This window comes from Sinocyclocheilus grahami, unplaced genomic scaffold (genome assembly GCF_001515645.1).
Source record: "Sinocyclocheilus grahami isolate Dianchi unplaced genomic scaffold, SAMN03320097.WGS_v1.1 scaffold778.1, whole genome shotgun sequence".
Taxonomy (NCBI): Eukaryota; Metazoa; Chordata; class Actinopteri; order Cypriniformes; family Cyprinidae; genus Sinocyclocheilus; species Sinocyclocheilus grahami.
The window spans coordinates 206,017-224,835 of record NW_015505957.1 but is presented as its reverse complement, the minus strand read 5'-3'; the positions used below and the strand labels follow the sequence as shown (position 1 = coordinate 224,835).

Genomic DNA, 18,819 nt, shown 5'->3' with positions numbered 1-18,819 from the left:
CATTTATGATTTCTTTTTTTATGATTCCTTTTGAGCACATACTCCTTCAGTATTTATAAATGTCTGTGCCAGGCAGATCCCCTGCTAACCAGCAGAACTAGACATGGGTTGGTCTGATTAAGGAATGAAGGTGGGTCACACACACACATACACTGAGGTGTGCCCATGCTGCTTCTTGTGTTTGACATGTTTCTGTTTCATAAAATGATTCGCCGTTCACCAAATCTATTGTCTAGAGAGCATCTGTTCCCAAGGCAACGCCTATCTGTGGTCAGTGGCCAGCCACTCCCTGTCCCGGGACGCAATACAAATGTCAAGTTTCTTCTTTTGTAAATGCAAATGGTCAATTCGACCACTTAGGGTCTGAAATCATTGTTTTGTCTATAAAAATATTGTTGTCATCATGTGGTTATCTTTGTTTAAAAAATTGGAAACTTAAAAAATTTAACTTATCACTGCAGGTAAATTTGGCACTGCTAATTAATAAGAAAAGACACAAAACATACGTTTTCATTTTTAGAAGGTTGAATTTTTGTTCAGTGAATTTTTACTTGATATTATTGTCAAAGTGTTCAAAGTAGCCTACATGTTGGTCAAGACAGAAAAAAAATGGGTCATAAATGTTTCATACTTCACATATTTTCATACCGCAAATACCATTCAAAAGCTCAAAAAATGGCAATAACATGTTTAATGTTTTTGAGAGAAGTCATGTTCATCACTGCATTTATTTGATCAAAAATACAGTAAAACTGTTGTGAAATAATATTACAATTTAAAATGTTTTCTATTTTAATGTATTTAAAAGAATAATTCATTCATGTGATGTAAAGCTAAGTTTTCAGCATCATTACTCCAGTCTTCAGTGTCACATGATCTTTCAGAAATCATCCTAATATGCCGATTTGCTATTCAAGAAACATTTTGTATCATTAATGTTAAAAAAAGAGTTGTGCTGCTTAATGTTTCTGTGAAAACCATGATACTTTTTTTTCAGGATTCTCTGAGGCTGCGCTTTAAAACTATAAATCAGATAGTCTGACTACAGTTTTTTTTATCCAGATCTGATCTGTTTTGTTGAACAATGGCTCTAAAAGCCTGTGGGTCTGAAAGTGAATTTTATCACAGTGTCATGATTGTGTCTGAATTTGACATTCAAATGTTTCTGCCATCAGCCATGTGCAGTCATCACTTCCTCTAATGGATGTTCATTTGAAAACCATCCATTAAAACTCTATTTGCAAATAAAATCCGATTTTGTGTCATTCTGGATTCAAAAGAGTGTTATTTTAGTATTATTTATTTACTATTATAGTATTTATTATTTTATATTTCAGTTTACATTTTAATTATAGTTGTAGTAATTTTGTTGTCATTTTTATTACATTTTATTTCTATAGCTTTAATTTGAACGATTTTCATTTCAGTTTTAGTAATTTTAGTCCTTCAATTTAAACTTATTTCAGTTAGTTGACAAGGCAACATTTATCAGTTTTGTTTCAAGTTTTTCATATAATATTTATATTTTTATTTTATTTCCAATTTATTTAAATGACCGAAATGGTGTTTAATAGTTTTGGCTTTAATTTTAGTTTTAGCCAACAATACATTGAAAAGTAGCAATCTGGTTGTTATTATTATTATTATTTTTAAATGTATAAAAGTTGTCTTGCTATCAATAATACCTAATAACAGCATTATCTTCTATAATGACCGAGCTTCCCCAACACAGACTGTATGCAAAATATAGCATTAATTAATGTTCTTATGTTCATTAGTGCAGCTACTGCCCACAAAACACAAATGTGTGGACATCAAACGCTCAGCATCAGGCCTCATAATGTGTCTGTGCCTCCTTTAAATCTTGCCCTCTCTCTTTTTTACATCATGAATTATTTACCTTCCCCCCACCCCCAAATCTCCTTCCAACACCCCTCAGATCTGCAGATTCACTGTCGGCTGTGCTTGGAGTCTTGCTGAGAAGCCCTGGTGTCCACACCCTTTGCATGGAGCCTGATTGTGCAAGATAAGGCCAGTCATCCCTATGCATTTAATGTAATCTATCAAATAAAATAGCCAAAGGCTTAGGTAAATGTTTGATACAGGAAGGATATTCCCCACGTTGTTTTTTAAATAAATACCTGCTCAACTACCTGAAATATAGTTTTATACAGCTAATATTGCTTGTAGAGATGCTCCCAAAGTTTATTGTAAAGAATGCCAATGCTAGAGCGTTAACGCACCTCATAGACGCCTCCTTAAGCATACATCGCCCCCCTCCCGTTCCCCTGTGCTGCAGTGCAATTGGAACCAGCTGCTGCTGCTATTTACCCTGAGCAGCAGCACTGCTACATTGCCATGGTTATGGATCCACACTTGGGATTGTGGGAAGGACTGGGTTTCCGGGTCACTGCAGACGAGGTTTCAGGAGAGAGATATCATGCAAATAACTACAGCCACATGCTTAATATTGTCAGACTATCTCTATGATCTTAAAGTCAGGAGCTTAAAAATGCTGTTTTTAGCTAGGTTTTAAAATTAAATAAGTGCTGAATGGGTAAGACTTGCAGATCTCCAGAATTCAAGTATACAAGCTTCCTATGAGAGTATAGAAAGGAACTTCAATGGGTAGTTGTTTGTTACTGACACATGAAAGGGAAAAAAAATCTAATTTACTGAATAAATAAAATAGGAAAGATCAACATGGTAAATTTGAACAACTTTGCAGACTATATATTACAGGGGAGAAATGTGTAAAAAATGGTACCTTTAGAGTTCATAAAAGATGCATATTATTTAGAGGGTGCTGAAAACAAATGGTAGGATTATTTTGAAACAGTTTTCACTATAGAAATTGCTGGTAAATTTCACAAATAAGTACAAAGAAATGGCAATAGCATTCAATTAAATGTGAAATTTGAAGTAGAAATACTGAAATAGTATTTTCCTGTAAAACTTAATAATAATATTAATACAAATCCAATAATAAAAAAATAAAAATCCAATATTTTTTTTACATCTTCAAAAAACATTTTACAGTGTAGTATGCAGTGTTATTGTAGAATTTAGCTTCTATTATAGCTTTCATTAATATTTGAATCTGTTGTGTTGTCTGTAGTGTTAGTCACCTTTTTTAAATTTCATTTATTTACTTCAGTCAGGTTTATTTGCTTTTTTTATGGTTTTAATTTAATTATTTTAATTAACTATAATAACCCTGGTAATATATACCCTTACGGTATACTATGAACCTTTTAACGGTAAATAAGGTACAAAGTTAAGGCACAGCCATAGTGACAAGCTGTGCTGTCCCTGTAAAGGTCCAATTTTTTGCACATTTTCTTCTGAAAGTGTTCTGATGTTTCTCAGAATCAGGTCTCAAGATATAGCATTAATGAAGATTTATTATACATGCCAACAGTATACTTAAGCCGCTTTGAAAAACCTCGGCCCCAGAAGGCACGCACCTTACATAATTTTAATCAATTATACATATATATCTTCTATTATACATGTGCAGATCACCACTTCAGCCAATTTACAGGCATAAAGCCAAACTTAAGCCATGAAGACTTCATCATGTACTGAACATAAGGATGCAGATTGCCACACGTAGTTAAATAATTATTTATGCCATTTGCAATAATAATAATGATCAGGATCTGGTTAAAAAACTGTGCTGTTTTACATTACACAACTAGAATGATTTACAGTGAAGAGACCATTCTTGAGCAATATTCATTTTAGAGATAACGATTTCTCCTTAAATGTCTTTTGTTTGCACGTCAGCTTATCTTATTAACAGTATCTGCTCATGAATCAAAGATGAGACAGAAATAAGACTGCCCTCTGTCCTCTTGGGCTGCACAGCTACACCATTTAATTATTGATTTTTTCCCCCCATAGCCTTAGGAAGTGGAAGCTATAAGCCACATTTACCACATGGGGCAAAGTCTGCATTTATAATGCCACTGAGAATGCCACAAGGACACTGTTTTAGAAATCTGTTTCTTGCCAGCTGGGAATTACCTGAAGCATGCTCAATCATGTTGCTTGTTAAGTAATCTGAATATGCCCATGTTATGCAGTGTCTCACAAGCTGATAAGGTTTCATAAGTGGAGGTCATCTGATCTAGGATCAGATTTATGAATAGTCTTCTCCCATTTGTTGTGAAATTCCCTTTGTGGGACAAAAATCCCAGGCAGAATTTTGGTGAATTCTACATCTCTATATGAATGGATGTTTATTTGCTGTTTACACCTCAATGATACACTCATGGGAATGTGAGTCACAGCACTGCGCTCAATGACATCGGTCATTGGATAACGCTTTCTTTATCGTGAAAACAAAGAGAAAATAAATAACGCCAAATGTGAAACTGTCCAAATTCAGCTGAGGTCATTGTACAGCTGAAACCCCCAGGGTCGGTCTTCTGGGAACAGTTAAGCAATTGAGACTAAAAGAAAGCAAAATAGCTTCATTGCTGTGATGAATCACAGACTGGTCTGTCTGGCCAGTGTTCCACAGGGGTGGACTGAATACGGCTGTTTCAGCTGAGTCAAGGGAGCTGTGAAAATATGCAGGAAGTGACCCTGCTTTTCTCATCCCGTGAAAACTTCATCCAACTTTTCCTATTGGACCAGGACCGTTTATCTTTATTAAATGTAATTAAGTAACAGAAGAGTCCAATCATGTTACTGTCAAAAGAAGAAAATTTGTCATGGTTTAAGTGAAAGATCTAATTTAGCTATCACTATAAATCAAACAAAGCACAAGCAGATGTATGAAAACATATGCACTGCCATCAAGTGGTCAAGATCTGTAATGAACATTTTTATGGATGAGGAATGACACTTTGCTGAAGCTGCCCAAAACCTGCCCTTTGACCCATTTCCTTTTATTTAAAAAACTTGTCAGTCTATTCTAGTGGGAAAAGATCCACATCTGAGATTTGTACATGGAAATGGACATTACATTAGGGCACTTATAACATGATCATAACTGCGATGAGTTCTTATTTTCATTACATATTTGAATCTCTAAATAACATGAACTGTATGTCAGTGCATAAATAAAGAACATAAATGATAATATTCTAATGGGTATGTGTTACCAATTTAAATGAGTAAACAAGTAGGAGACAATGATACAATACTGATATTTTCCTCAGGTCAGCAAAACTACATTAAATGTGGACATCATTTATCTTGGATGCTCCGCTAGTCGGCGTACTACTGCAGCTGCAACTCTTCTGTAAGCCTCGGCCTGCAAAACAGGAAAATATGCATGAATATATTAGAAAATGATTTCATGAATCTTTTTTCAGATCAGTTCTATAAACGTTTGTTAAAAATGGAAAACTCTGTCAGACTGAAGTCTGCCAGCTGATTAGTCTCTTAGTGGATTATCTGTAAACATCTTTTATGTGAAATATCTTATTCAATTCATGCACAATCATTCAAAATGTGCCAATGGATGGAAATTGAACTCTATTGAAGAAATCACATCTATTTGTGCTAGATGAGGACAACTGAGAAAAAAAATAGATATTTGACAAAATCCTATTATCAGCAGCAATTTCCAAATCCAAATTGCACACCTGTCTAATGAGTTTCTCAATAGCTGACATCACCATCAGACCCCTCCACACAATAGGTGCAACCTCTTCAACCAGAAAGCCCATTGACATACTGCAGAGGACGGAGAAGCAAAAAGTAAAACCTTAAAACATTTAAACATTGTATAAAAGAAAAAAAATTTGTGTGAGATCTTCAGTGAGATTTTTTAAAAATAATTTAATGCTTCTATGTATGAGATTTATGTTGCAGGAATCCTGTAAAATGTCGGTTTCAACAAGCTGCACAACTGTTCGACATAATAAGAAATGTTTCTTGAGCAGCAAATAGATGCATATTAGAATGATTTCTGAAGGAGAAACCAGGGTAGAGAATAATTCATGCACAATCATTCAAAATGTGCCAATGGATGGAAATTGAACTCTATTGAAGAAATCACACCTATTTGTGCTAGATGAGGACAACTGAGAAAAAAAATAGATATTTGACAAAATCCTATTATCAGCAGCAATTTCCAAATCCAAATTGCACACCTGTCTAATGAGTTTCTCAATAGCTGACATCACCATCAGACCCCTCCACACAATAGGTGCAACTTCTTCAACCAGAAAGCCCATTGACATACTGCAGAGGACGGAGAAGCAAAAAGTAAAACCTTAAAACATTTAAACATTGTATAAAAGAAAATAAATTTGTGTGAGATCTTCAGTGAGATTTTTTAAAAATAATTTAATGCTTCTATGTATGAGATTTATGTTGCAGGAATCCTGTAAAATGTCGGTTTCAACAAGCTGCACAACTGTTCGACATAAGAAATGTTTCTTGAGCAGCAAATAGATGCATATTAGAATGATTTCTGAAGGACACTGAAGACTGGAGTAATGATGCTGAAAATTCAGCTTTGACATCACAAGAATTATTTACATTTTAAATTACATTGTTACTGTAATTTTGATCAAACAAACGCAACCTTGGCAAGCATAAAAGACTTCTTTTAAATACATTTTGAAAATCTTTTGAACAGCAGGCTATATAAAATAACACTTTTGCACTATAACTATTAATCAGTCATGTACTTACCAAGGAATTCCAAAATTCACAAGTGGCCTCATTAAGTTCTCTGAAAATCAAGAAAAAAGGATCAGACTGACAAACTAATTTTCTTATAAAACAAGATATATTTTGTTTACAAAGCACATGTGGCCACAAAACTCACTGTCAGTTAATTCAGGGTTTCCTTTTAGGTTCATTAACTTTGGAACGGAGGGGCCATAGACATCAGCATCTAGAATACCCACCGATTTACTCTACATGCAGCAGTGGTACGAAAAAAAGATATTACTCTAGGCAAATCATCTAATAAAAAGTTAAATCATTTTGTGGTTTCAATACAGTGTCTGAGATAGGGTTATCTGAATGTCACCTGATCGTTAGCCATAAGTCCAAGAGCAAGATTCACTGTGAAGACATTAAACTAAATGAGGTTTTCAGAGAAATGCTGGTAGTTGATACCATAAAGAGTAAAACAAACAGATTGGAAATTATTGTGGCATGAAACACACAAAGGTCAATGAACGCAAAAGACAACAGACCTGCTGTTGTGGACTTTCCCACCCCTCCTTTCCCTGATGCAACAACAATGACCTCTTTGACTCCAGCTATGGGCTTTTGTTTTGGCAAACCTCTGGCCATGTGCTGCCTCTGTCTCTCCTGTAGAGCTCGTTCACCAGCACCTGAAGTCTAAACAGAAAAAAGTGGGAGAATATGTGTCTGTAATGTCGTTGGGTTTATGCATCTATACACAATTAATAATTAGGGCACCTGTAATCAATAGCCATATTAATGAATTTTACTTACCTTAAAGCGGATTTCATGTCTATTTTGATGTGCAGGAACAAATCTGCTAGCCAAAAGTGGTGTGCCTATAATGTTTGAGGACAATGTATATATTTGCAAAAACCTTTTGTAGCTGTCGTGTAATTTAACCATCTTATAAAGCTCCCAGAGACGAGATTTCAGACAATGTCACGAACAAAACAAAGACAGAGACACCGCTGTGGTTTCCATGTGACACTCGTTTCTATCGGTTTAGTGCTTGGTTAGGTCTTTGAATAAATCATATAATATATCACAAATACAGTGTAATTTTTTTTAAACAAAAATATAGATGGCATGAGCTGCCGTGAATTCGCGTCGCACTGTCGACTCTTGATGACGTATATTGTTTGGCTTCTCACGCGGAAGCGGAACCCCCGGTAGTTCCATGGTTCATTTCAAAATAAACTGATATTATTTATGTTATCTCGGAATTAAATTGATGATCACTGTCATTGAAATCGGCAATTTCCGGCATATTTCGTAGCGATGTCCGAGAGAACAGATAACGGCATGAAAGCGCGAGTGCTTCTCCAGCAGTGTCTGCATGCACGACTGCAGGTCAAACCTCCAGATGCTGAGAGCGAAGCTGAATGGGTTGAGGTATCGGGAAAATATTTAAATAATTAATCTTAACCACAATTCTAGTTTTTGTCGAACTAATGACCTGTCTATTGTTCAGATTAATAGGGGAATGGTTATCTACATCTGCTTTTTCAAAGGTGCAACTGAAGATATAATCCCCAAAATGGGTAACGTTGTGCAGTTGCTCCTGTCTCACATTTGCAATAAAAACATATAGATGCATTAATTCTGAAATAGAATATAAACTAGGCCAGGGGTAGGCAAGGTCGGTCCTAGAGAGCCGCAGAGTTCAGCTCCAACCCTAATCAAACACACCTGAGCAAGCTAATCAATGTCTTCAGGATTACTAAAGCTATATGCAGGTGAGTTTTGTTTTCAGGGTTGGAGCTGAACTCTGCAGGACTGCGGCTCTCTAGGACTGAACTAGGCTATATTTAATTGACACCTGTTTTTCCTACTCAGTGAACACACTGCTGAACATGAAGCTTTGTGAAACAGAATCTGGAAAGTACACCTCGGTGCTTCAGCTACCAGGCAGTGTTCTCATAGTACCGCAAGCGACGCTTGGAGGAAAACCAAAAGGAAAAGGGATGCAATACCATGGCAACATTGGGAAAGATGAAGGCTTGAAGCTCTACAACAGCTTTGTGTCTCATTGTCAAAGTGAACTCTCAACCTGCAAGAACAGTGACACTGTTACAGAGGTCAAACATGGAACGTATGGAAACAGACAAGTCTTGAAGCTGGATACAAATGGACCTTATACTCATCTAATGGAGTTTTAAGAACTGAATTTTTTTTACAGTGAATTTTTACTTCAAATTATCGTCATGCTAATGCTCAAAGTACATATTGTATGATTGGTGGATTGTTTCGTACTTCATATTTTCGTACCACATACTATTCAAAAGTTCAGAAAGGTCAGTAACATTTTTAATATTTTTGCGAGAAGTCTCCTTTGTTCATCAAGGCTGCATGTATTTGATCAAAAATACAGTAAAACTGTAATATTGTGAAAAATATTACAATTTAAAATGTTTCTATTTTATTCCTGTGATGCAAAGCTGAATTTTCAGCCTCATTACTTCAGCAGAAATCACTCTATGCTGATTTGCTGCTCAAGAACTTCTCAATGTTGAAAACATGTGCTGCTTAAACCATGATACTATTTTTTCAAGATTCCCTGAGGCTGTGCTTGGTAAATTCTGACCATAAATCAAATAGTCTGACTACAGTATGCCTCTTTTATCCAGATCTGATTTGATTTGTTGAACAATGGCTCTGAAACCCTGAGTCTGAAAGTGAATTTCATCACAGTGTCATGATTGTGTCTGTATTTAACATTCAAATGTTACTGCCATCAGCCATGTGCAGCCATCACTTCCTCTAAGGATGTTCATTTGAAAAGCATCCATTGAAACTCTCTGTTTGCAATAAAAAGCCCCATCTGTTTTTGTGTCATTCTAGATTCAAAACTGTGTTATTTTAGTATTATTTATATACTATTATAGTATGTATTCATATTTGAGTTTTCATTTTAGTTTTTAAGTTTTAGTAATTCAGTTTTGTCATTTTTATTACTTTTTGATATTACTATAGCTTTAGTTTGAATTATTTAAGTTTTAGTCATTTTAGTATTTCAATTTAAACTTAAGGTAGTTGACAAGGCAACATTTCTCATATTTGTTGTAAGTTTTTTTTATGCAGATTTTTTTTAAGTTGTCTTGCTATCAATAGTAATATAACAAAATTACTTTCTATAATGGTTGTACTTCTCCAACACAGGCTGTATACAAAGTAGTAATGTTCTTAATTAAATGTTCATTGCAGCTACTGCCCACAAAACACTAACGTGTGGACATCAAACACTCAGAATCAGGCCTCGCTGTGTCTGTCCATGCCTCCTTTAAATCTTGCCTTTTACATCATGAATTATTTACCTTCCCCCCACCCCTAAATCTCCTTCCAACACCCCTCAGATCTGCAGATTCACTGTCAGCTGTGCTTGGAGTCTTGCTGAGAAGCCCTGGTGTCCACACCCTTTGTGTGGAGCCTGATTGTGCAAGATAAGCATAGTCATCGCTATGAATTTAACGTAATCTAAAATAGCCAAATGCTTAGGTAAATGTTTGATACACAAATAGTATTCCCCACATTTTGTTTTTTTTAATAAATATCTGCTCAACTAAAATATAGTTGTATACAGCTAATATTGCCTATAGAGATGTTCCCAAAGTTTAAAGAATACCAATGCGAGAGAGTTAAAGCACCTCATATTTAGCAGGAGCCCCCCTCCTGTTCCCATGCGCTGCAGTGCAATTGGAACCAGCTGCTGCTGCTATGTACCCTGAGCAGCAGCACGGCTACATTGCCATGGCTATGGATCCACGCTTGGGATTGTGGGAAGGCCTGGGTTTCCGGGTCACTGCAGACGAGGCTTCAGGAGAGAGATATCATGCAAATAAATGCAGCCACATTCGTAATATTGTCAGATTATCTCTCTGATCTTAAAGCCTGGAGCTTAAAAATGCTGTTCTTAGCTAGCTTTTAAGATTAAATAAGTGCTGAATGGGTAAGACTAACAGATCTCTGAATTCAAGTACATGCTTACATGGGGGGGGGGTCCCAATTTATTGAATAAATAAAATAGGAAAGATAAACATATTAACAACATTGCAAGCTATATATTACAGGGGGGAAATGTGTAAAAAATGAACCTTTAGGGTTCATAAAAGGTGCATATTAGTTGGAGGACACTGAAAAAATGGTATAGGATTTACTTTAAAACAGTTTTCACTCAGAAATTGTTGGTAAATTTCACAAATAATTATATATATATATATTTTATTTTATTTATTTATTTTTTTCGTTTATTGTTTTAGTACATCAAGTTCAAATAAATTAAAATGAGAACTGTTGCCTTGGCCAACAAGCTGTAATAAAACCTTTTTTATTTTTTATTTTAAATTTCAGTTATTTTTTATTTCAGTCAAGTTTATTTTATTTCAAGTACTGAAAATGCTTTTTTTTATGGTTTTAATTTTAGTTTCAATTTTAATTAACTATAATAATTCTGGTAATATGTACTCTTAAGGTATATTATGAACCTTTTAAGGGTAAATAAGGTACAAAGTTAAGGTACTGCCACAGTGACAAGCTGTTGTGCCCCTAAATGTACAATTTATTTTATTTATAGTATTAAGATTTTTTTCTGAAAGTGTTCTGATGTTTCTCAGAATCAGGTCTCAAGATATAGCATTAATGAAGATTTATTATACATGCCAACAGTATACTTAAGCCGCTTTGAAAAACCTCGGCCCCAGAAGGCACGCACCTTACATAATTTTAATCAATTATACATATATATCTTCTATTATACATGTGCAGATCACCACTTCAGCCAATTTACAGGCATAAAGCCAAACTTAAGCCATGAAGATTTCATCATGTACTCAACATAAGGATGCAGATTGCCACACGTAGTTAAATAATTATTTATGCCATTTGCAATAATAATAATGATCAGGATCTGGTTAAAAAACTGTGCTGTTTTACATTACACAACTAGAATGATTTACAGTGAAGAGACCATTCTTGAGCAATATTCATTTTAGAGATAACGATTTCTCCTTAAATGTCTTTTGTTTGCACGTCAGCTTATCTTATTAACAGTATCTGCTCATGAATCAAAGATGAGACAGAAATAAGACTGCCCTCTGTCCTCTTGGGCTGCACAGCTACACCATTTAATTATTGATTTTTTTCCCCCCATAGCCTTAGGAAGTGGAAGCTATAAGCCACATTTACCACATGGGGCAAAGTCTGCATTTATAATGCCACTGAGAATGCCACAAGGACACTGTTTTAGAAATCTGTTTCTTGCCAGCTGGGAATTACCTGAAGCATGCTCAATCATGTTGCTTGTTAAGTAATCTGAATATGCCCATGTTATGCAGTGTCTCACAAGCTGATAAGGTTTCATAAGTGGAGGTCATCTGATCTAGGATCAGATTTATGAATAGTCTTCTCCCATTTGTTGTGAAATTCCCTTTGTGGGACAAAAATCCCAGGCAGAATTTTGGTGAATTCTACATCTCTATATGAATGGATGTTTATTTGCTGTTTACACCTCAATGATACACTCATGGGAATGTGAGTCACAGCACTGCGCTCAATGACATCGGTCATTGGATAACGCTTTCTTTATCGTGAAAACAAAGAGAAAATAAATAACGCCAAATGTGAAACTGTCCAAATTCAGCTGAGGTCATTGTACAGCTGAAACCCCCAGGGTCGGTCTTCTGGGAACAGTTAAGCAATTGAGACTAAAAGAAAGCAAAATAGCTTCATTGCTGTGATGAATCACAGACTGGTCTGTCTGGCCAGTGTTCCACAGGGGTGGACTGAATACGGCTGTTTCAGCTGAGTCAAGGGAGCTGTGAAAATATGCAGGAAGTGACCCTGCTTTTCTCATCCCGTGAAAACTTCATCCAACTTTTCCTATTGGACCAGGACCGTTTATCTTTATTAAATGTAATTAAGTAACAGAAGAGTCCAATCATGTTACTGTCAAAAGAAGAAAATTTGTCATGGTTTAAGTGAAAGATCTAATTTAGCTATCACTATAAATCAAACAAAGCACAAGCAGATGTATGAAAACATATGCACTGCCATCAAGTGGTCAAGATCTGTAATGAACATTTTTATGGATGAGGAATGACACTTTGCTGAAGCTGCCCAAAACCTGCCCTTTGACCCATTTCCTTTTATTTAAAAAACTTGTCAGTCTATTCTAGTGGGAAAAGATCCACATCTGAGATTTGTACATGGAAATGGACATTACATTAGGGCACTTATAACATGATCATAACTGCGATGAGTTCTTATTTTCATTACATATTTGAATCTCTAAATAACATGAACTGTATGTCAGTGCATAAATAAAGAACATAAATGATAATATTCTAATGGGTATGTGTTACCAATTTAAATGAGTAAACAAGTAGGAGACAATGATACAATACTGATATTTTCCTCAGGTCAGCAAAACTACATTAAATGTGGACATCATTTATCTTGGATGCTCCGCTAGTCGGCGTACTACTGCAGCTGCAACTCTTCTGTAAGCCTCGGCCTGCAAAACAGGAAAATATGCATGAATATATTAGAAAATGATTTCATGAATCTTTTTTCAGATCAGTTCTATAAACGTTTGTTAAAAATGGAAAACTCTGTCAGACTGAAGTCTGCCAGCTGATTAGTCTCTTAGTGGATTATCTGTAAACATCTTTTATGTGAAATATCTTATTCAAGTCAGTACTAAATAAACAATAACATGCATTTTGTATGATCCTTCTTATTTTGGTAAAATAATTAACATTTTGCAGATTCTGCAAGGTGTATGTAAACCTTTGACTTCAACTGTATATTATATACAACAAATATACAATATTTGCATTTCAATTTTGTCATTTATCAATACATGTTACCAAAGTGTAGCGCACCCAAAGATCATGAAAGGCTTACAGTAAGTAACTAATGGAAAACAATGAAAAGCTAGACAGGATTCCAACATGATTCACTTACTTCTGGACTATCTGGGGATGACACAACCACGGGCTGTCCCTTGTCTGATGTTTCTCTTATGTTGAGATGAAGAGGAATGTCTCCTGGAGTGAGAAAAGAAAACCTTGTCTGCTCACAGATTGGCCAATCCAATGGAATCAAATCTAGTTACATACAATTTGACCTCATAATATGCATTACATTTGATAAATATCAAAGCTTTTTATGTGCTTAAATGCTAAAACAGTCAGTCATAATGTAATACTTTATACAGAATGGCCTTACCAAGCATCTCAACACCAAGGGTCTGAGCCAGCTCTTTAGCCCCATCCGAGCCGAAAATGTGTGTTTGATGACTGCATTTGGGACACTGGAAAACACTCATGTTCTGAACTAGACCCAGCACCTGAATGCACAAAGCACATCCTTAAACGTAAATTTATTAAAACAAACAAAAAAAAAATACTGATACCAATCAGGTATTTTCTGTCGGAAATAACAGTCACAGAATTAACACAAAATTAAAGATTATGATATTAATATTTTTGATGCTATTTATATTGCTTCAAATGTAGGTCTCTATCAGCATGAACCCAACCTGCTTAAACTCTATTACTTTCCACTATAATTTAATGACAAGTTGGAACTGGAGCCTTTAAACACAAAAGCAAATGCTTTACCTGAACATTAACCTTTCTGAACATCTCGGCACCTCTTCGTGCATCTAGCAAGGCAATGTCTTGAGGCGTAGACACAATTACAGCGCCTTAAAGACAAAATAAACATCAGTTTAGCATAAATTATACAACTAAGCTTGATGTTTGGTGTATAAACCAGTCAAAATGTACTTACATTATGTTTAAGAGCCGTAAAGGCTGATTTCATGATGTATGTTCTGAATACTAGAAAATATTATCCAATTCTCTCCCACCTGATACCAGCAATGACAATCAAACCTTAAATGACAATCTGAATTGGAAAGATCCATGGCGCTGTGTTGTGACTGACATTAGGTAGAATGCTCCTTTCAGATTGTAATAGATGCCAAAAAGAGGCATACAGACCATAAATCAGCTGTAACACATTTGTTTATTTACCTGCTATAGGAATATTCTGAGTAATAGACAGTTGGACATCTCCAGTTCCAGGTGGCATATCAATCACTAGGTAATCCAGATTCCCCCAATCGACCTGCATGGAAAAAGTCATTACTGTAGTGAAAGCAACAACAATGTTGAGTAAATTGGATTATTTTCTTAGACTGCAGAAAATTACAAAATTTCACATGAAACCAGGGTAGAGAATAATTCATGCACAATCATTCAAAATGTGCCAATGGATGGAAATTGAACTCTATTGAAGAAATCACATCTATTTGTGCTAGATGAGGACAACTGAGAAAAAAAATAGATATTTGACAAAATCCTATTATCAGCAGCAATTTCCAAATCCAAATTGCACACCTGTCTAATGAGTTTCTCAATAGCTGACATCACCATCAGACCCCTCCACACAATAGGTGCAACTTCTTCAACCAGAAAGCCCATTGACATACTGCAGAGGACGGAGAAGCAAAAAGTAAAACCTTAAAACATTTAAACATTGTATAAAAGAAAAAAAATTTGTGTGAGATCTTCAGTGAGATTTTTTAAAAATAATTTAATGCTTCTATGTATGAGATTTATGTTGCAGGAATCCTGTAAAATGTCGGTTTCAACAAGCTGCACAACTGTTCGACATAATAAGAAATGTTTCTTGAGCAGCAAATAGATGCATATTAGAATGATTTCTGAAGGACACTGAAGACTGGAGTAATGATGCTGAAAATTCAGCTTTGACATCACAAGAATTATTTACATTTTAAATTACATTGTTACTGTAATTTTGATCAAACAAACGCAACCTTGGCAAGCATAAAAGACTTCTTTTAAATACATTTTGAAAATCTTTTGAACAGCAGGCTATATAAAATAACACTTTTGCACTATAACTATTAATCAGTCATGTACTTACCAAGGAATTCCAAAATTCACAAGTGGCCTCATTAAGTTCTCTGAAAATCAAGAAAAAAGGATCAGACTGACAAACTAATTTTCTTATAAAACAAGATATATTTTGTTTACAAAGCACATGTGGCCACAAAACTCACTGTCAGTTAATTCAGGGTTTCCTTTTAGGTTCATTAACTTTGGAACGGAGGGGCCATAGACATCAGCATCTAGAATACCCACCGATTTACTCTACATGCAGCAGTGGTACGAAAAAAAGATATTACTCTAGGCAAATCATCTAATAAAAAGTTAAATCATTTTGTGGTTTCAATACAGTGTCTGAGATAGGGTTATCTGAATGTCACCTGATCGTTAGCCATAAGTCCAAGAGCAAGATTCACTGTGAAGACATTAAACTAAATGAGGTTTTCAGAGAAATGCTGGTAGTTGATACCATAAAGAGTAAAACAAACAGATTGGAAATTATTGTGGCATGAAACACACAAAGGTCAATGAACGCAAAAGACAACAGACCTGCTGTTGTGGACTTTCCCACCCCTCCTTTCCCTGATGCAACAACAATGACCTCTTTGACTCCAGCTATGGGCTTTTGTTTTGGCAAACCTCTGGCCATGTGCTGCCTCTGTCTCTCCTGTAGAGCTCGTTCACCAGCACCTGAAGTCTAAACAGAAAAAAGTGGGAGAATATGTGTCTGTAATGTCGTTGGGTTTATGCATCTATACACAATTAATAATTAGGGCACCTGTAATCAATAGCCATATTAATGAATTTTACTTACCTTAAAGCGGATTTCATGTCTATTTTGATGTGCAGGAACAAATCTGCTAGCCAAAAGTGGTGTGCCTATAATGTTTGAGGACAATGTATATATTTGCAAAAACCTTTTGTAGCTGTCGTGTAATTTAACCATCTTATAAAGCTCCCAGAGACGAGATTTCAGACAATGTCACGAACAAAACAAAGACAGAGACACCGCTGTGGTTTCCATGTGACACTCGTTTCTATCGGTTTAGTGCTTGGTTAGGTCTTTGAATAAATCATATAATATATCACAAATACAGTGTAATTTTTTTTAAACAAAAATATAGATGGCATGAGCTGCCGTGAATTCGCGTCGCACTGTCGACTCTTGATGACGTATATTGTTTGGCTTCTCACGCGGAAGCGGAACCCCCGGTAGTTCCATGGTTCATTTCAAAATAAACTGATATTATTTATGTTATCTCGGAATTAAATTGATGATCACTGTCATTGAAATCGGCAATTTCCGGCATATTTCGTAGCGATGTCCGAGAGAACAGATAACGGCATGAAAGCGCGAGTGCTTCTCCAGCAGTGTCTGCATGCACGACTGCAGGTCAAACCTCCAGATGCTGAGAGCGAAGCTGAATGGGTTGAGGTATCGGGAAAATATTTAAATAATTAATCTTAACCACAATTCTAGTTTTTGTCGAACTAATGACCTGTCTATTGTTCAGATTAATAGGGGAATGGTTATCTACATCTGCTTTTTCAAAGGTGCAACTGAAGATATAATCCCCAAAATGGGTAACGTTGTGCAGTTGCTCCTGTCTCACATTTGCAATAAAGCATACATACATTAATTCTGAAATGTAATATACACTGTGTTTAATTTACACCTGTTTTCTCACTCAGTGAACACATTGCTGAACACGAAGCTTTGTGAGACAGAATCTGGAAAGTACACCTCAGTCCTTCAGCTACCAGGCAGTGTTCTCATAGTACCGCAAGCTACGCTTGGAGGAAAGCCAAAAGGAAAAGGGATGCAGTACCATGGCAACATTGGGAAAGATGAAGGCTTGAAGCTCTACCACAGCTTTGTGTCTCATAGTCAAAATGAACTCTCAGCCTGCAAAAACAGTGACACTGTTACAGAGCTCAAACATGGAACGTATGGGAACAGACAAGTCCTGAAGCTGGATACAAACGGACCTTATACTCATCTAATGGAGTTTTAAGAATTATACCATTTTTGCTTGTAGATCAGTAATATATGGGTATATGAAGGACATTGACCTATACGGATCATTCAGAAGGATGAAAAGACACACATTTTTAGCTCCAAATGACAATTTATGTAATGCATACACCTGGTGCCTGTGTCTATGTCTGTTTTCTATCTATCTATCTATCTATCTATATTGTACTTGCTTATCTAATAAAACAGTCCATAAATCAGTCGTAATGTTTGTTGATTTGGCTGCTATTTAAATATAGTTCCAGATGCAATATCAATCACAAGATAATCCAGATTTAATCAATCAACCTACATATAAAAAGTCATTACAGTAAAGGGGAAATAATGTAGCATAAATTGAATAATTTTCTTTGGACTGCAGAAAATGACACAAATTGTATTAGTAGTAGTAGAAGTATACAGCAAATTATAGTTAAAAAAAAAAAGAAGATATATATATATATATATTATATTTTTTTATTGTTCGCATAGGATAATGCACATAATTTACACACACACTAATGACCATAAACCTAAAGAGATTGTGCTTTAAAAATAGACCTGCTACTTATTCCATTAGCAGAGTTAACTAAATGTTATATTAAACTGAGAATAGAAAACATTGTTTTTTTTCCTATTAGACCCTCACAAATCTTGCTTGACGTGTCGTTTTTCTCACACACATATGTGACCCTGGACCACAAAACCAGTCATAAGTCGCTGGGGTATATTTGTAGCAATAGCAACAATACATTGTATGGGTCAAAATTATCCATTTTTCTTTTATGCCAAAAATCATTAGGATATTAAGTAAAGATCATGTTCCATGAAGATATTTTGTAAATGTCCTACCATAAATATATCAAAACTTAATTTTTGATTAGTAATAAGCATTGCTAAGGACTTCATTTGGACAATTTTAAAGGCGATTTTCTCAATATTTTGATTTTTTTGCACCCTCAAATTCCAGATTTTCAAATATGCCTAGTTGTATCTCGGCCACATATGGTCCTATCCTAACAAACCATATATTAATAATCTTTCAGATCTGATCAGAGAATGCCACGCCACGCATTGGATTTACTGTGGCCGCATGTCCCTCTCCTGTCCAGCAGGTGACAGTAAAGTGCAGACATTTCCAAAATCTCACAAACCAACAATCCAGAACAGTTTATGAGATAAGGAGAAGGTATATATGTGTGTGTGTGTGTGTGTGTGTGTATATAT

The 18,819-nt window shown here is 35.5% G+C and overlaps 4 protein-coding genes across 4 annotated transcripts; 2 read left to right on the top strand and 2 right to left on the bottom strand.

Moving 5' to 3' along the window:
- Positions 1–5,203: 5,203 nt before the first annotated feature.
- Positions 5,204–7,794, bottom strand: LOC107561537 (iron-sulfur protein NUBPL-like). The gene is made up of 7 exons (XM_016246001.1): positions 7,435–7,794; positions 7,170–7,317; positions 7,001–7,035; positions 6,794–6,884; positions 6,658–6,697; positions 6,111–6,201; positions 5,204–5,266 (listed from the first exon to the last, which is right to left on the bottom strand). Exons 1-7 carry the CDS (start codon positions 7,564–7,566, stop codon positions 5,204–5,206), a joined length of 600 nt encoding a protein of 199 aa, XP_016101487.1. The 5' UTR covers positions 7,567–7,794.
- Positions 7,795–7,854: 60 nt separating this feature from the next.
- On the top strand, positions 7,855–8,822 carry LOC107561538 (probable D-tyrosyl-tRNA(Tyr) deacylase 2). The gene is made up of 3 exons (XM_016246003.1): positions 7,855–8,055; positions 8,135–8,204; positions 8,500–8,822. The coding sequence occupies exons 1-3, from the start codon at positions 7,942–7,944 to the stop codon at positions 8,820–8,822; spliced, it is 507 nt and encodes a 168-aa protein (XP_016101489.1). The 5' UTR covers positions 7,855–7,941.
- A 3,326-nt stretch (positions 8,823–12,148) lies between these two features.
- On the bottom strand, positions 12,149–16,727 carry LOC107561549 (iron-sulfur protein NUBPL-like). Its single transcript, XM_016246018.1, has 11 exons — positions 16,393–16,727; positions 16,128–16,275; positions 15,959–15,993; positions 15,752–15,842; positions 15,616–15,655; positions 15,066–15,156; positions 14,700–14,793; positions 14,283–14,368; positions 13,888–14,008; positions 13,624–13,706; positions 12,149–13,171 (listed from the first exon to the last, which is right to left on the bottom strand). Exons 1-11 carry the CDS (start codon positions 16,522–16,524, stop codon positions 13,109–13,111), a joined length of 984 nt encoding a protein of 327 aa, XP_016101504.1. The 5' UTR covers positions 16,525–16,727; the 3' UTR covers positions 12,149–13,108.
- Positions 16,728–16,840: 113 nt separating this feature from the next.
- Positions 16,841–17,799, top strand: LOC107561550 (probable D-tyrosyl-tRNA(Tyr) deacylase 2). Its single transcript, XM_016246019.1, has 3 exons — positions 16,841–17,013; positions 17,093–17,162; positions 17,271–17,799. Exons 1-3 carry the CDS (start codon positions 16,900–16,902, stop codon positions 17,591–17,593), a joined length of 507 nt encoding a protein of 168 aa, XP_016101505.1. The 5' UTR covers positions 16,841–16,899; the 3' UTR covers positions 17,594–17,799.
- Positions 17,800–18,819: the final 1,020 nt, after the last annotated feature.

Excerpts from the sequence above, each read along its gene's own strand:
- LOC107561550 (XM_016246019.1), top strand. The coding sequence starts at position 16,900 with ATGTCCGAGAGAACAGATAACGGCATGAAAGCGCGAGTGCTTCTCCAG. Across the intron at positions 17,014-17,092 it reads GCGAAGCTGAATGGGTTGAG|ATTAATAGGGGAATGGTTAT; the intron begins GTATCGGGAAAA and ends TCTATTGTTCAG. Across the intron at positions 17,163-17,270 it reads AGATATAATCCCCAAAATGG|TGAACACATTGCTGAACACG; the intron begins GTAACGTTGTGC and ends TTTCTCACTCAG.
- LOC107561549 (XM_016246018.1), bottom strand. The coding sequence starts at position 16,524 with ATGGTTAAATTACACGACAGCTACAAAAGGTTTTTGCAAATATATACA. Across the intron at positions 14,794-15,065 it reads TTGAGAAACTCATTAGACAG|GTCGATTGGGGGAATCTGGA; the intron begins GTGTGCAATTTG and ends TTTTCCATGCAG. Across the intron at positions 13,172-13,623 it reads CATCCCCAGATAGTCCAGAA|GCCGAGGCTTACAGAAGAGT; the intron begins GTAAGTGAATCA and ends CCTGTTTTGCAG.
- LOC107561537 (XM_016246001.1), bottom strand. The coding sequence starts at position 7,566 with ATGGTTAAATTACACGACAGCTACAAAAGGTTTTTGCAAATATATACA. Across the intron at positions 6,698-6,793 it reads AAACCCTGAATTAACTGACA|AGAACTTAATGAGGCCACTT; the intron begins GTGAGTTTTGTG and ends CTTGATTTTCAG. Across the intron at positions 6,202-6,657 it reads GTGAATTTTGGAATTCCTTG|TATGTCAATGGGCTTTCTGG; the intron begins GTAAGTACATGA and ends CGTCCTCTGCAG.
- LOC107561538 (XM_016246003.1), top strand. The coding sequence starts at position 7,942 with ATGTCCGAGAGAACAGATAACGGCATGAAAGCGCGAGTGCTTCTCCAG. Across the intron at positions 8,056-8,134 it reads GCGAAGCTGAATGGGTTGAG|ATTAATAGGGGAATGGTTAT; the intron begins GTATCGGGAAAA and ends TCTATTGTTCAG. Across the intron at positions 8,205-8,499 it reads AGATATAATCCCCAAAATGG|TGAACACACTGCTGAACATG; the intron begins GTAACGTTGTGC and ends TTTCCTACTCAG.